General features: G+C 34.2%; 1 protein-coding gene across 2 annotated transcripts in view; it reads left to right on the top strand.

The window, feature by feature from the left end:
* Positions 1-6,402: 6,402 nt before the first annotated feature.
* LOC149774202 (uncharacterized) overlaps positions 6,403-16,278 on the top strand; it is a 36,846-nt gene continuing 26,970 nt past the window's right edge. For both annotated transcript variants that reach the window (XR_016416948.1, XM_089945618.1), the window contains exons 1-2: positions 6,403-6,475; positions 11,119-11,179. Coding sequence is in view for 1 of the 2 variants with exons in the window: in XM_089945618.1 (XP_089801744.1) it covers positions 6,411-6,475; positions 11,119-11,179 (126 nt within the window). In the remaining variant the exon portion in view is untranslated. The remainder of the gene's footprint in view (positions 6,476-11,118; positions 11,180-16,278) is intronic.

Genomic DNA, 16,278 nt, shown 5'->3' on the forward strand with positions numbered 1-16,278 from the left:
ACATAATCACACCTTTTCCGATTTGCAGCTAGCTCTCGTGTTTCCATGAATTATATAACCATCTTTTCTAATTTTCAGCTAGCCCTCGAGTTTCTATCAGTTACATAGCAGCCATCTTTTTCGACTATCAGATACCTCTTGTTTTTATATAAATTATCTAACCGCAATCTTTTCTATATATATATCATTTCGTGGGTGAAAAGCGATAGTGTCAATCAAATCTCCTCACTATGTCTTATATTCATAATGAAATATAGAGGCAGTATGGTTTATAATATGTGCATCATGAATGAACTTCTACAGTTACTTCCATAAACAACTCATTGTCTTTTAGTGTACTAACGTATGTGCGTGTGCGTGTGTGTGTGTGTGTGTGTGTGGTTTGGATTGTCAACGTAGCTTTAAAAAATTTCAGCCATAACACTACGATGTCTGCGGTGTGGCAGTTTATATTGATGTCTCTCGCTGGGGATTCATACCGCATATGGATAGTATGATGTCCCACCCAGTCACGTTATCCTGACACCTGTCCGACCAGTCCTAACACTGACCTCTTAATGCTGAGCACCCAGCGAGGCAGCTGCTAGTACCTGCAGTGTACTATAAACTCATTTGTATAATTGTAGGGAACAGGTGATATTTTTCAGCTTAACTCAGTTTCCAATTCGTCTTGAATAACATTAATATGTAACATATATCATGACTGGATTAGTGTTTATGAGAATCAGGTTAACTCAGTCACGATGTCGATGTACTGTAAGTATTAAAAGGAGGTGGTTATAGAATAAGCAACCCACGGAATAGAATGTATGGAGTCTGAAAATTGTTCCTTTCGTTATTGCTTGCATGGTTAGTTTACCAGTCAAGGGATGGATGAAAAAAGACAATGTAAACAAGCGGAACATACTCAAATAATCTCAGACGTCGAGCTTATTCTATGTTGGAACTAATCTCTGACACCGGCAATGTAAAATATTGCAAGTGATATCTGACGCTGAGCCTTTACCATGATGTCAGTCAGCTCAGACGCCTATCGTGTTCGTTGTAGGCGTTGATCTTAGGTGTCAATCTTGCACCTTACTGAAATTGATCTCATACGCCATTCAAGTACGGTATTGATAGTATGTCTCACTGGACACTTTTTCTGGTTAACTGTCATCCGACAATGAGCTATTGGAGAGAAATGAGAATAATTTGAGAATGAAGTTACAAATCAAAACAAATGAATGATTTTAGTAGAGAGGATGCATGTGAGATTTTGACTGAGGCAATCAGGTTCTTTTCTTATACAACTGGTGTCTTTATACTGAACCAACGCTGCCACCAACTCCTATTTTTTACATTCATTTTTGACAACAAAGAGCTATTTTGAATATTTTCCCGTGACAAGGCAGCTAAAAGAATCAGTATGTGCCTTGTGCATGAATAAAGTTCTCTAGTACTATAACAAATTAGCATACTATTCATCACCCCTCAACCATCTCAATTTTTAGATACTTACCTCTGTAGCAGACAGACGTAAACACGTAAGCCAATTAAGCTGTCCACTTTAACGCCAAGTCACGCATTTGATCTCAAACGCTAGTATCTCAAACGCTAGTCTAAATTTGACAGGCAGTCAACAAAAAACCAACCTATTTTCAAGCCTAACTCAAATTAAATCTAAACCACATTACAAATTTAGCTTATGTGTGAATTTATAAATGCTAGGCTTATAATAAGTAGGTTCATGCCTTTTACCTTAAAAATTAGGGTGATGTCAAAATACGAAACTATTCAGAGAGACCTAATTTTAGACACCGAACATGCACAAATCTCAACAATAATTTCAAATGCTGTTTATCAACCATATTGTCCGTGATTGGCGATGCCTATAATAAGTCATGTTGACAGCGATCTCCTACTCTGGTCATTTCATACGTTGATAAACATTAATAGGTACTCAAACATTCTCCTGTAGGAACCAGTGATATAACTTTCCGTTCTATTTGATTTTTATTTTTAATTCTCTATAATTAGTCGATATCCTTTGATTTGATCCTTTCTGTATAGGAATCCGGAGTGACTCTAGATTGATGAGAATTAATTACTGTCACTGCCGTTTAAAATTCACCAGGCCAATTCTGATAGATGCATGCTTTAAATCCACCAGGTAGATTCTGATAGATGCAGGTTTCAAATTCACCAGGCCGATTCTGAGAGATGCAGGTTTCAAATTCACCAGGCCGATTCTGAGAGATGCAGGTTTCAAATTCACCAGGCCGATTCTGATAGATGCAGGTTTCAAATTCACCACGCCGATTCTGAACGTTTCAGGTTTCAAATTCACCACGCCGATTCTGATATATGCAGGTTTCAAATTCACCACGCCGATTCTGATATATGCAGGTTTTAAATTCACCAGGCCGATTCTAATGGAACCAGGTTTCAAATTCACAAAACCGATTCTGATAGATGTATGTTTCAAATTCACCAGGCCGATTCTGATAGATGCAGGTTTGATATTCACCAGGCCGATTCTGAACGTTGCAGGTTTGAAATTCACCAGGCCGATTCTGATAGATGCAGGTTTCAAATTCATGAGGCCGATTCTGATATATGCATGTTTCAAATTCACCAGGCCAATTCTGAACGATGCAGGTTTCCGATTCATGAGACCGATTCTGATAGATGCATGTTTCAAATTCACCAGGCCGATTCTGATAGATGCAGGTTTCAAATTCTCCAGGCCGATTCTGATAGATGCAGGTTTCAAATTCACCATGCCGATTCTGATACATGCAGGTTTCAAATTTACCAGGCCGATTCTGATATATGCAGGTTTCAAATACACCAGGCCGATTATGATTGATGTATGTTAAATATTCACCAGGCCGGTTCTAATTCCGAGTTTCAAATTCACCAGGCTGATTCTGATTTCGAGTTAATAGATGACATCGAGTTGCTGCTTTTATGATGTTAAGTCTGTCGTCCATGATATTCGTCTACCTACCAACATTTAGCCCATGATCTGTAATATGTGTTTACATGTCAAGATTTAGCCTGTGGGGTTTGTTATGGTTGGGGTGGGGTACTCCCTAGAGTTTATCTATATTATTATGGAAGTCTCTCCCAGGCTCGAATTTGGTTGGAAGTTAAATTAGTAAAAAATGGATGTAAAGCTCTGAGCCCCCAGTCAGCAATGCCGACCGTTAAATGATTGAATATAAACAAAAAAGTGAAATTCAACGAATATCAATTTAACAACAATTCAATAGTCAAGTGATTCAAGTTTCCCAAGTACTCCATACATACCGCCAAATTACGAGTGGCTTTCTGGGAGTAATCCTATTTGCTCAGCAATGTTCCCAGGAGAACTACTGACCTTTTGCTTGTGACTTATGCAGTTATAATTAGAATCTAAATTGCAGTCATACCTCTATCTCAATTGGATATCGCTGTGAACCGATCCAATGAAATTTACCGGACAATGTCCTTCTTGCCGTCTATCTACGCGGAGACGGGTGAGAACACGCCCCGTTCACCCCTCGTTTCCTCTGATCTCTGAGCAAACCTTTAACATGTAGGTGTCATACGGCAAGCCGTTGTCCGGTTGGCACGATCTGTCACCTGTGTCTATTCAAGATTACGATCTCTGGCGGGTCACGGTAACATTGCGTAAATGATTAACTCCAGACAGCGCTAATGTTTAGACATCGAACACATGGCCACGGCTCTTATACATGTCTTCATCCTGGGCTTAGCAAACGTGACATAGCCCATGTCAAGTGGTATCGGTCGACATGTCAACATGTAGCCCATGCACTGTGATATCGATCTACATGTGAACATTTAACCCATACTCAGTGATACTGGTCTAATGGCTACATTTAGCCCATCTTCAATGATATCAGTCTAGCAGCTATCATTTAACCCATGTTCAGTGAGTATCGTTTGTATTGGTGACGAGAATGGTGCTGGTTCAAATCCTGCTACCATTTAACTGAAGTAATGAGTTACTAGTGTCAGATTGGATCAATTTATTGCTAGTGTCAGATCGTAAAATGCATTGCTACTGTCAGCCTGTAGACCTTACTTGCTAGTATCAGATTGAAGTAATGTATTGCTAGTGTCAGATTGGAGCAATTCATTGCTAGTGTCAGATTCGAGCAAAGCGTTCTAGTATCAGATTGGAGAATTATGCCTCTAGTGGCATATCGGATCAATGCGTTTCTGTTTCAGATTTGAGCAAAGCAAATCTAGTGTCAAAATGAGGAATGTTTTGCTAGTGTTACATTGAACTAATGTAACAATGTATTCAGACTGGAGCAGTGTATTGGTATTGTCAGATTGAACCAATGTAACGATGCTTTCAGACTGGAGCAATGTATTGGTATTGTTAGACTGGATTAATGTACTGGTATTGTCAGACTGGAGCAATGTATTGGTATTGTCAGACTGGAGCAATGTATTGGTATTGTCAGACTGGATCAATGGATTGGTGCTGTCAGATTGGAGTAATGTATTGGTCTTGTCAGAATGGAGCAATGTATTGGCATTGTCAGACAGGAGCAATGTATTGGTATTGTCAGACTGGAGAAGAAGATTTCTGTAATGTTTTGGTAACGTTCGATTTGAGATGATTATTTCTAGTGTCACACTACAGCAATGTAAAGTTAGTATTAAAACGGAACGTTCATTGTGTCAGACTAGAGCGATGTATTAAATTAGTATTAAATTATTATTATTAATGTATAAAATGTATTAAATTAGTATTAAATTAAAAATATCTATTAAATTAGTAGCAAATTGAAACAGTGCGTTGCTAGTGTCAGACTACATAAATGCAATTTTTGATATTAAATTAAAACGGCATGTGCCTCATGACAGACAAAAGCAATCTGTTAGTATTAAAACGGAGCGTTCCTATTGTCAGACTACATCGATGACTTGTTGGTATTAAATTAAAACAGTGCGTTTCTGGTGTCAGACTCCATAAATGCAATGCTAGTATTAAATTAAAACATCGCGTGTCTCTTGTCAGACTACAGCAATTACTTGTTAGTATTAAATTACAAGAGCGTGTGTCTCATTACAGACTGCAGCAAGGTAATATTAGTATTAAAGCAGTGCATTTCTGTTGTCAGACTACATACATGCAATATATGTATTAAACCTGTGCGTTTTCAGTGTCAGACTTCATCAAAGTAATGTTAGTATTAAATTAAAACAGCGTGTCTCGTGTCAGGCTGCAGCAATGTAATGTTAGTATTAAATTAAAAGAGCGTGTATTTCGTATCAGACTGCAGGAATGTAATGTTAGTATTAAAACGGCGGGTTTCTGGTGTCAGACTGCAGCAATGTAATGTTAGTATTAAATTAAAACAGCATGTGTATCGTGTAAGAATACAGAAATAACTTATCAGTATTAAGTTTCAGACTGCAGCAATGTTATGATAGTATTAAAACAGTGCGTTTCTGGTGTCAGACTACAGCAATGTATTGTTAGTATTAAAACAGTGGGTTTATAGTGTCAGACCACAAACATTTAATGTTAGTATTAAAACAGTACGTTTCTAGTGTCAGATTACATAAATGCGATGTTAGTATTAAAACATTCCGATTTTAGTGTCAGGCTACACCAATGTAATGTTAGTATTAAAACAGTACGTTTCTAGTGTAAGACCACATCAATGTAATGTTAATATTAAAATAGAGCATTTCTAGTGAGAGCGGTCCGCGGATACTATTGGCGGAATTAAACAAATAGATTACTAGTGTTAGATTGGCGCAGAGTATTTCCTGTGTCAGACTGGAGCAGTGCTTCGCTAGTGTCAGACTGGAGGAATATTTTGTTAGTGTAAGATTACGACAGTACGTTTCGGTGTCTGACTGGAGTAATGTATTGCTAGTGAAGATTGGGGCAGTACGTTTCTGTATCAGACTGGAGCAGTGGCTGCCTAATGTCAGATTGGAGCAATATATTGCACGCATCATATTGGAGCAATGGTTTGCTAGTGTCAGACTGTAGCAGTGGATTTGTATTGTCAAATTGGAGCTATGTAATGCTAGCGACGGATTGCAGTGTCCGCTTGCAATATTTCCTGTCTAATGTCAAATTAGAGCAAAGAGTTGCTGGTGGTAGATTATGTTACTAATTCACACTTGACATCCATGTGCTAAAAATGAGTTTGATATCACAAACGTGTAATACTTAAGTTTCAAAGATCCTGGCAAACGTCCTGACAAGGTTTTGACCCTGGAAGAAAACATACAGCTAACAAATACCATTAAACAAACAACTTTACAATGTTAGGAGAAATCAGCATAGTGGTGAATGATTACAGTCTTTACGCAGTGACCCACTACATTATTTTTGAGAGTACCTTTAGATAAAGCGACATTATAATTCATACAGACAAACTGCCACTATGGTATCCCGAGTCAAACTGACGGTACAAGTCACAGAGTTAAACAGAGATTTGAGTACCCAAAGGTAAGCTGACAGTATGATAAGCACAGCTAAAATGGCATTATAATACATAAAGTTAAACTAGCATTCTAGTACAGAGGTAAACTTACATTAGAATACGCAGAGTTAAAATGTCAGTATAGTACACAGTGTTAAACTGCTAGAATTAAACTGATATTATGTGCACAGATTGAAACTGTCACAATAGTACATGGACTGAAACTGTCATTATAGTACACAGAGTTAAAATGACATTATAGTTCATGGAGTTAAACTGTCATTATTGTACATGGACTCAAACTGACATTATAGTACATAGAGTTAAATTGACATTATATTACACATAGTTAAATGGTCATTATAGTACACAGAGTTAAACTTTCATTATAGTACACAGAGTTAAAATGGCAGTATAGTACATGGAGTAAAACTTATTATTGTACATGGACTTAAATTGTCATTATAGTACACAGAGTTGAAATTAAATTATAGTACAAAGAGTTAAAATGAAATTATAGTACAAAGAGTTAAACTGTCATTATAGTACACAGAGTTAAACTGACATAGCACATGGACTTAAACTGTCATTATAGTACAGAGAGTTAAACTGACATTATAGTACATGTATTTAAACTCACATAATAGTACATAGAGTTAAACTGTCATTATAGTACACAGAGTTAAAATGACATTATAGTACATGGAGTTAAACTCACATAATAGTACATGGAGTTAAACTGTCATTATAGTACACAGAGTTAAAATGACATTATAGTACGTGGAGTTAAACTCACATAATAGTACATGGAGTTAAACTGTCATTATAGTACACAGAGTTAAAATGACATTATAGTACATGGAGTTAATCTGACATTATAGTACAAGGAGTTAAACTGACATTATAGGACCCTAGATTTAAACTGTCATTATAGTATATGGAGTTAAACTGACATTATGGTACATAGAGTTAAAAGCCATTATATTACACATAGTTAGAATGACGTTATAGTACACAAAGTTAAACAGGCATGATATTACCAAGAATTAAACTGCCATTATAGTTTCCAGACTTAAACTGACGTAATACAAAAAGGTTACAATGGCAATATAATAAGATGGCACAACTATAAGGGGAGATATGGTTTAATAGTGTACACGCTAAGAGTATGTTTTAAAATGGTACGAAAATGGAGATTTACATATTTGGCTTAAAATATATGTTTGCGCTCTTGATAAAGGGACGAGTATTAATTTCGCTTATTTGCATCTATGGGCTTGTACTGTCTATAATCACATCAAGCACGACACGGAATGCTTACAACTTTCACATTCCTGTCTAGTTACCTGCAATCGTCTGATTTTAATTCGAACATATTTTCTCAAGGTTTGACAATTAAAAATGAAAACATCGTTTATCTTGTGTGTGGTTTTTCAACAACACGACTCAGATTACCTTATTCAAATGCATACAGGTGGATAATGTTGCCTCCTTATGTCCCGGATGCATTAGTTTCTTATCGTCGGTTTCGCCAGATAATAGGTTTATTCCTAAAATAGGACCCATATCGCATTTTCAGTAAAGACCTGGATAATTGACATAACATATATGTTTTGTTGCGGTGTCTATTGTCACCAGTACAGCTATGCATTTTGTAGAAGGGCACGTCCTGGTGTTGCGTTTTCGTACTTACGTTCTTGTGAATCTCACCCTAGTAGGAAACCGAAAAGCATATTTCAGTTTTCAAGTTTTATATTTGCACATATTTTCCAAACCCTTTTAATAACGTCATCATCCTTAGGATGAATCAATTTAAAGCTATGCTAATTCATGCTATAACAAGAACGCTTGCCTATTTTATAATGGGTCAAGTTCATAATCAAGGAAATATTCTCGCTAACCTCTTTGAATTTTGTGTCATTTCACAGACACAAATTTCTTCAATTAAACTTTTGCTTAAAAGGTTTACATTTTTCTAATGTTGTAATTCTATTTGCGAAATGCCCCGTTTATAATTAAACTGCAAACGGTCAAATGAGAATGAAGTGACGATCTTGATGCCTGTGACCAGTATAATGATAAATCTAAGGATTCGTGAGACGATACATGAATTAAATGAAAATGGTCTTTGAATGGTTTAAACTGATTTACCGGATATGAAATACACCAACTCACTTGACAAAATTTAGTTCGCGGGCTATGATTGTCATATTAACTCAAGTTCACGAGCCATCTTTGCAGATTATCAGTTAGCCCACGTTTTTTATGAATGGCTTGCAAGCCGGTTTTTTTCTTCTTCTTCTGACCATCAGTTAGGCATCGTTTTTCTATAAATGACTTGGCAAACACCTTTTCCGATTATCAGCTAGGCTCATCTGTCTATGAATTACGTAATCACACCTTTTCCGATTTTCAGCTACCCTCGTGTTTCCATGAATTACATGACCATCTTTTCCAATTATCAGCTAGCCCTCGAGTTTCTATCAGTTACATAGCAGCCATCTTTTTCGAATATCAGATACCTCTTGTTTTTCTATGAACTATCTAACCGCAATTTTTTCTGATTATCAGCTAGCACTCGTTTTATGAACTGCATAACCGCCATCTGTTTCGATTGTCAGTTAGCCCTCTTGTTTCTATTAATTACAAAACCGCCATCTTTTTCGATTATCAGGTAGCCCAGTTGTTTCGATTAATTTCATAACCATATTTTCCGATTATCGGCTTACCCTCGCGTTTTGATGAATTGTATGACATCCATCTTTTCCTATCATTAGTTTATCTTCGTGTTTCTACGAATTACAAAACAGCGTTTACCGAACACCACAAATATATATCATGATCTGACAAGTTTCTATGATTAGTTACTGATTAGAGGTAATCTCTGCAGATATACATAAAATAAAACACAATGCAGGAGAACAAGAAGACAACACATTCCTGTTACTGCTCTTATTTAAAGACATAGCTCACAGTTTGTATGTTACTAATGTAGCATCATATTTATATGCAAATTAAGCTACGATTTGTTTTTCTTCGACCCGATATGACTATGCTTGCTTGTCGATACCTGCTAAAGTTATATGCTGGGAAAACCGTAAATGAAGGAAATACACGGATGAATGTTATTTTGATGTCTGCAGATTCAAGTTAGACATCAATGATTTGAATTAAATTATTCAGAGATATATACAAAATGTAATCTTCAATCAAAATAATCTTTCTTACAGGTTTGTGTGAATTTCATAAGCATGGTTTGTGGACAATGTGTCCACAAGGATACTTCACTCATTGTGGAGTCACCATGTATTTAGAAAGCACAATATATACATCATGAATAATATTCACTGTAAAAACCTGTAACAACGTTCTCCACTGAATATCCTCAGGATACATTCCAATGTTTTTCTTCAATATTGCCTCACAAATTTGGAAATTTCTAGCATGGCATACAAATAATCTCCTTGAACGCGTTGTCTAAAATCTTTGCATACGTTGTAAATCAAATGAGTTCACGTTATTTCATGCACCTTTCATGATATTGACTTAATTTGACTTAGGACAAAATGGATCTTAACTACTTCAATGTTTCCTCGATCAGCAGGATTTGTGTATATTCCGACTAAATCTTACATGGTTTTCAGTTTGAAATTAAAACTGTTCTGGCTGTTAAAGCAATTCAAATACATTCTTTTGTCTGCACCGAAACATATTCCTTGAAGTTATTATTATCTTTTTGCAAATACATCAAGAAATTCGGTTGTGCATTTCATTCACCTGAGAGACAACTCAGTTTCTTTCAAGAATAGATCTACAGTACTAGTCAGTTTCCACAACTTTCCAGAAGACGTACTTAAAACTATTTTCAAGTTTAATGGCAAGAACTAATATTTAAAAAATGTAAAGTGTGAATTAATAGAATAATCTGCCACCAGCAATTCCTTTTCAGGCAAACGAACCACCTATGAAATGAAAAAGAGTATCCTTCAAGAATTTGCCAAAGTTCTTATCAGGGAGTGAATGCAACCCGATTATTTTGGAAATAAAAATAATTAATGAGGAAATCCTTGAGTAGTACATTTATTACAAAAATTAAGAGAGGATTGAAAAACAGGAAAGGGTGCTAAAGGAAGCACTCCACACTCACTGCACAGTTATTTAAACATGTTGTATTCATAGATGTTTACAGTCCATATTACAACTACAGCTAAGAGAATACAAACGTTTAAAATAAATACTTCCCCGTATCTTCTAATATCTGACCAAGAAGGTAGATGCCATAGAATAATTACATTGAACTAATGGCAACAAAATAGTGTTGTAATCAAGTGTTTCTATATTTATATTAAGAAGATCCCTCATGTCATTTCAGGTGATACAAATTCCTTTCGTTAGACTATATATAACTATTTTGCCTTCTTTTATATAAATACAGAGTGGTATTCTTTTATTCACGAACGTTTAAGAAATAATAATTCCAAAAAGGTATAATATCACTACATGTGCTCTTTGCCAGGCTTTCATAACAGTAGAGATAACATTAAGTTATTTACAATCCATTTAAGCTTGCTACTAAGAAATCTAAAATGTTGACAAATCATTGTTTTTCCATAATTTCATTCATAGCCTCTACATATAAATAAAAGTAACATTTGACATTGTTTTTTAGAAACTACCACCTCACCTCGAATCACAATAATGGAATTACAGTCTTCTCACTCGGAACAAAGGTAATTCATCTTTTAAGTTAGATGCGAAAGCTCTAATCTGCATTTACATCGAGAGTAGATACACACGTGACTAAAATAATGATCTAACATTTAAAATTTTGCGGTTTATTAGTAGCTTTCGTTCTAAATTCGGTTAGTATGGTTCTAATACTTCTTTGTCCTCGGGATAATAAGATAAGTCAATTTGGGAGCGCCATGTGTTAAAATATGTTTCTACTGACACACCTAATTGCTTATACATGGTGCGATTGTAATAAAGCTTTCATTCATAAATTTGGAAGAATAAGAACAAAAATATGAGACCTAGTGAAGGAGGCAGGTATATCTGACTTTTTATCATTTACAGTGACCTGTATTGACATTGTGAAGTCTTACATATTTATATAGTCGCAATCTCCGTTGGAAGTGACTGTTCGTGGTTTTGTTAGAACGTTCATTATGACTGCAGTAAAACCTTGAATTATTGAATCGCTACATATATCCTATATTTTATCACACACATTAACTTTGAATTTAACACACACAGTACCCTTGATCTATATTGTCATTGAGCGGTCTTACATACTCGTATTGCTGCAGTCTCTGGAAGCGACTTTTTGCTGTATAGTTTGAACGTCTGTCATGACTACAGTCCAGTTATTGAAGTATTACACATATCTGACCTTTTATCATGCACATTACCATTGACCTGTATTGAAACTGAGGTGTCTTGCGTACTTATATTGATACAGCTTCTAGAAGCGACTTTTCGTTGTATTGTTAGAAAGTCTACAATGACTGCAGTCCAGTTATTGAAGTATTACAGGGTAAAACAGAATGAAACCTACGATCCCGGTTAACGAAACCACGCTCCAACTGTGAGGAGGCACTCTTATAAACACTTTGTGAATGACAAGCCTAGCACATTTATCATGATGATGATGATGATGATAATTATTATTATTATTATTATTATTATTATTATTATTATTATTATTATTATTATTATTATTATTTCTGAAATCACTATCGTGCATTTTGTCTGCAAAATGTATAACATACGTAATCTCTATTATTAGTTGCTTGTTTAATATTATCAGTCACACAAAAGGCCTTATCATTTTAAAATGTGATTGCTAAAACAGTTCATTACTCCTTTTCTGAGAAGGAAATACGTTTACTCAGTTTGGTAATGTAATAGTTGTAGTAGGATGCAAATCACGTCAATGTAATGCCCGCAATATGGTTCAAATTAAAGGTATAGTTCTGCAAGTGTTACTATAACGAATTACACCAACAAATACTATAATTTATTTGAAAAATCACAAAAAGCCTTTCATAAGCATTTAAAATGAACTATTAAACAATGCGAGTCGTCTAAAGGAAAATATGAAATAATTATGTAAAGCGTTTGTTAAAAAAGTAGTCCTTAAAATATTTTTGTATATAAACCACTTTCCCTCAAAGTCCAAGATGTTGTCTGGCGGTAATCATCCTAAAGTTTCTTCATCGAGTCCATGGATGACACTTTTTAAAAATAATTCTGTCTCACACGGACTAGGTAGACATATTCCATAAGAATGTACCCCACTATCAGTGGATACTAACAGATTGTGCAATATGGTCGAAGTTAGCTGTTCAGAATGCATGCACGAGTCAGGAATGTGTGTACTATATGCGATCTGCATGATATCACCTTATCTCTGTGACTTGTTATATATGAGGGATGTCACTCTATGTTGATAAGATGAATGTTCTGACACGTGTTTGTGGAGTTTCCATTCTCTGTTTAGCCAGGAATGAAGAATAATTATATAACATTTGAAATCAGATTATGCAATCGTCCATTTGCAAATGGCTGGTTGCACGGTAACTTTATCTGCCCTATCATTATCTTTAATACTTATGTGAATAGACAGCCATTAGTACAGAATATTTCATTGTACATTAAAGATCTGGTATGGTTAGAAAATTAAGGCTTTACACAGTAACAAACTCGAGATGCTGCCTGGGGCTTTTGCACTTGTTTCCGGCTTTCGAACTATCTCTATGTAAGGACGCATAGTCATGATTGGATCCTTTGACTTAATTGAACCTACTCCGAAGAACGAGAAGACTGTTGCAAAATGTTTGATAAAATCAAATTGAGGAGTCTTTTATAAACACAATGGTGATTCGGCACACATAATTTTCCAATATTTGGCCATATTTAGTTTTCCTGCTTCTGTACGGTTTGAGTCAATTTCCATCTGCCCATTTCTAAACTTTATTTAAGCATATATATAGCTGAGGCTCAATAGCATGCATACTCTTGATCTACAGCATATAAAAGTTTATTAAAAAGTAACGAGCAGTATCCGGGTTAAGGTATATTACTATATTATAAATTTTGATGTTGATAATATCTTACCCAGGGGTGCACTTCGCATTAATAGCAAATCCTTCCTCCATAATTTTAATGCGAATAAAATAATAAATTGTTTTTAGGAGACCCGTGTACAATACTTTTTGTTATGTACAATTCCCTTGATCTATTATAAGTACCGATACTTAGAAACGTTGATTACTAATATTGTCTTCATGTATAGAGTCGACTTTGTAATATGTCTAACGTAACCGTAGAAGTATGGTAATAATTTATTCTAGTCGACGAATTGTTGCTTGGATATTCAGATGAGTCTTAAGATTGCCAAAATAATTATAAAGCATACGTGGCAGTTAAAACCAACTTCGTTTGAAATAGAGCAAACGTTTATATATATATATATATATATATATATATATATATATATATATATATATATATATATATATATATATATATATATATATATATATATATATATATATATATATATATATATATATATTTCTCGCACTTACATATAATTATCGTTTCTAATACGGCTTTTTGGCATATAATAAAATATTTATCTGTCACTGCAAGTGAGGTTAAACAATTTTTTTAGTTAATTAAATATAACTGTATCAAAACAAGAGTCATAATGCGTTATCACAGGAAACACGGACAAGATTCATGTGAATGCCTTGATCTGTTTTAGCACTATAAGACTTTTAAATGTCGATATTACTCTTTTTGTATATGATGAATAATTGTTAACATTTCTAGATGATTTCATTTCTAGATGATTTCATAGTTGTCCACATTTTCAGGACAGACTGATTAATGTCAAAAATAGAAATTAAACATAATTTATTGATTGCGTTTCAAGGCCCTATTGCGTGGGTTCTACAAATTAGGTACGACACCCTCAACTGCACTTGCACTGAGAGGACGTACACATTCGTACAGTGTAAGTTGTTCTGAAAATACACTTCATCATATTGTGCAATGGTCAGTCGTGCCTGCAAATATCAGAAAAAGTGTATGCTACATTGTCTAAAGATTGCTTGGCGACAGGCTAATATACAAGCTACTTTAACGATATCATACATAGCTTTCGCAGAGTTAGTTGTGAAGGCCTTGATCAGTATTTACTTTGAGAGGATTTACACACTCTTTCAAGTTTCTTTTGTGTTTAAAATAAAGATTTGAACATATGCAGAAAATATATTATTCTTATACTGTTTTCTATTTTCAGAATGTATACTTTTATATGTTTAATAAAATTACTAAATTTATATTGAAAGTGCGTGTTATTACAGACTACATCATTTTACACGGATAATAATAATTATAATTCCTAATATCATCTGTTGAGAAAATCTCAACCATTTGACACATACATTTTGATTCCGTAAAACAGTCCGAGCAGAAAATGTGTAATCATTTTTTTTCGTATTATAGTTGTATCATAACAAATTATGGATAATACACGTAGTGGCAATCTTTGAAATAATTAGTCTTATCCCATGATAGGACAGCAGACAGAACTCACATCATAGCTTCAGTTTACCTGGTGTCATGTGACGCACATAAGCGTTTCCTTACACATACTATTAATAAATATAATAGTTGCGATGGGGTAATGTTTCTTGTAAAACTTAGGAAACCAAATTAAAACGCCATTAGGAGACCATGTGCATTTGTCTTCCAATTGATACATTGACATTTGACCTATATGGACAATGAGATATCATATTATCACTATTTCTGAAAACGACATCTTGTCCTTTTAAGAAATATGTTCCGTTTATAAATAGAATTAACAATTATGCTAGTATATTTACACATCACTTAATTTCACAGGATGGAACATGTAGTGTTTGTTTAAAGTAATCATGTTATAGCAACGAAAAGAATAAAAAAAATCTGATATATAATTGTACTTAGAAAATGCATTTTCACAATGCATTTTCACAATCAGCTTATTTCTTTCGTGCAAAATATAATTGTTTATATTGCCATTGCAAACAATTTTGTGATGCCAAAATATTACTGTCATGTATATCTATATTACGTGAATTATTTTTCATGATGATTGTAATAGTCATTCATTTAATAATATTTTAAATACTAATTTTCTCTATGGTTGTACATTTGCACTTTAAAAATGACTCATTCTTATGTGGTGCCTAAAATTCATTCATAAGTTTCATTGGTTGAGATTTTTAATAAACGAAACTACTGGTATTGCATCTTGGTAATCTATTAAGAGATGTTTAATTTAAAATACTATATTAGACTAAGATATTACTTCTACAAATTAAAATCTTATTTCAGAAATAAATACATCACTCAGAACTGAATCAAGCTAGAAAATCTTATTTCATAATTAAACATATTACTAAAAAGCAGTTCAAACTAGTTACATTAATGATATAATGGGATGTTTACTGAGTATATTAATGACATAGTGGGATGTTTACTGAGTATATTAATGACACAATAGGATGTTTGTTGAGTATATTAATGCCATAGTGGTATGTCATTTGAGTATATTAATAACATTTTGAGATATTTACTGAATATATTAATGACATAGGAAGATGTTTGGTTTGACGTGGTAAGCTTGATGTGTGAATAATCACATAGCCTTGTGTTGTTTTATGAGATCTTTTTTCTTTCTTTAAAAAATAATTGTTACATTTATTGATCTTTGAGAACATGTATCTCATATTATGTCATGGTTTATTATTATGTTTTAATCTAGTCAAAA

Source organism: Sinohyriopsis cumingii, unplaced genomic scaffold (assembly GCF_028554795.1).
Source record: "Sinohyriopsis cumingii isolate HCF-2022 unplaced genomic scaffold, ASM2855479v2 utg000379l, whole genome shotgun sequence".
Classification (NCBI taxonomy): domain Eukaryota; kingdom Metazoa; phylum Mollusca; class Bivalvia; order Unionida; family Unionidae; genus Sinohyriopsis; species Sinohyriopsis cumingii.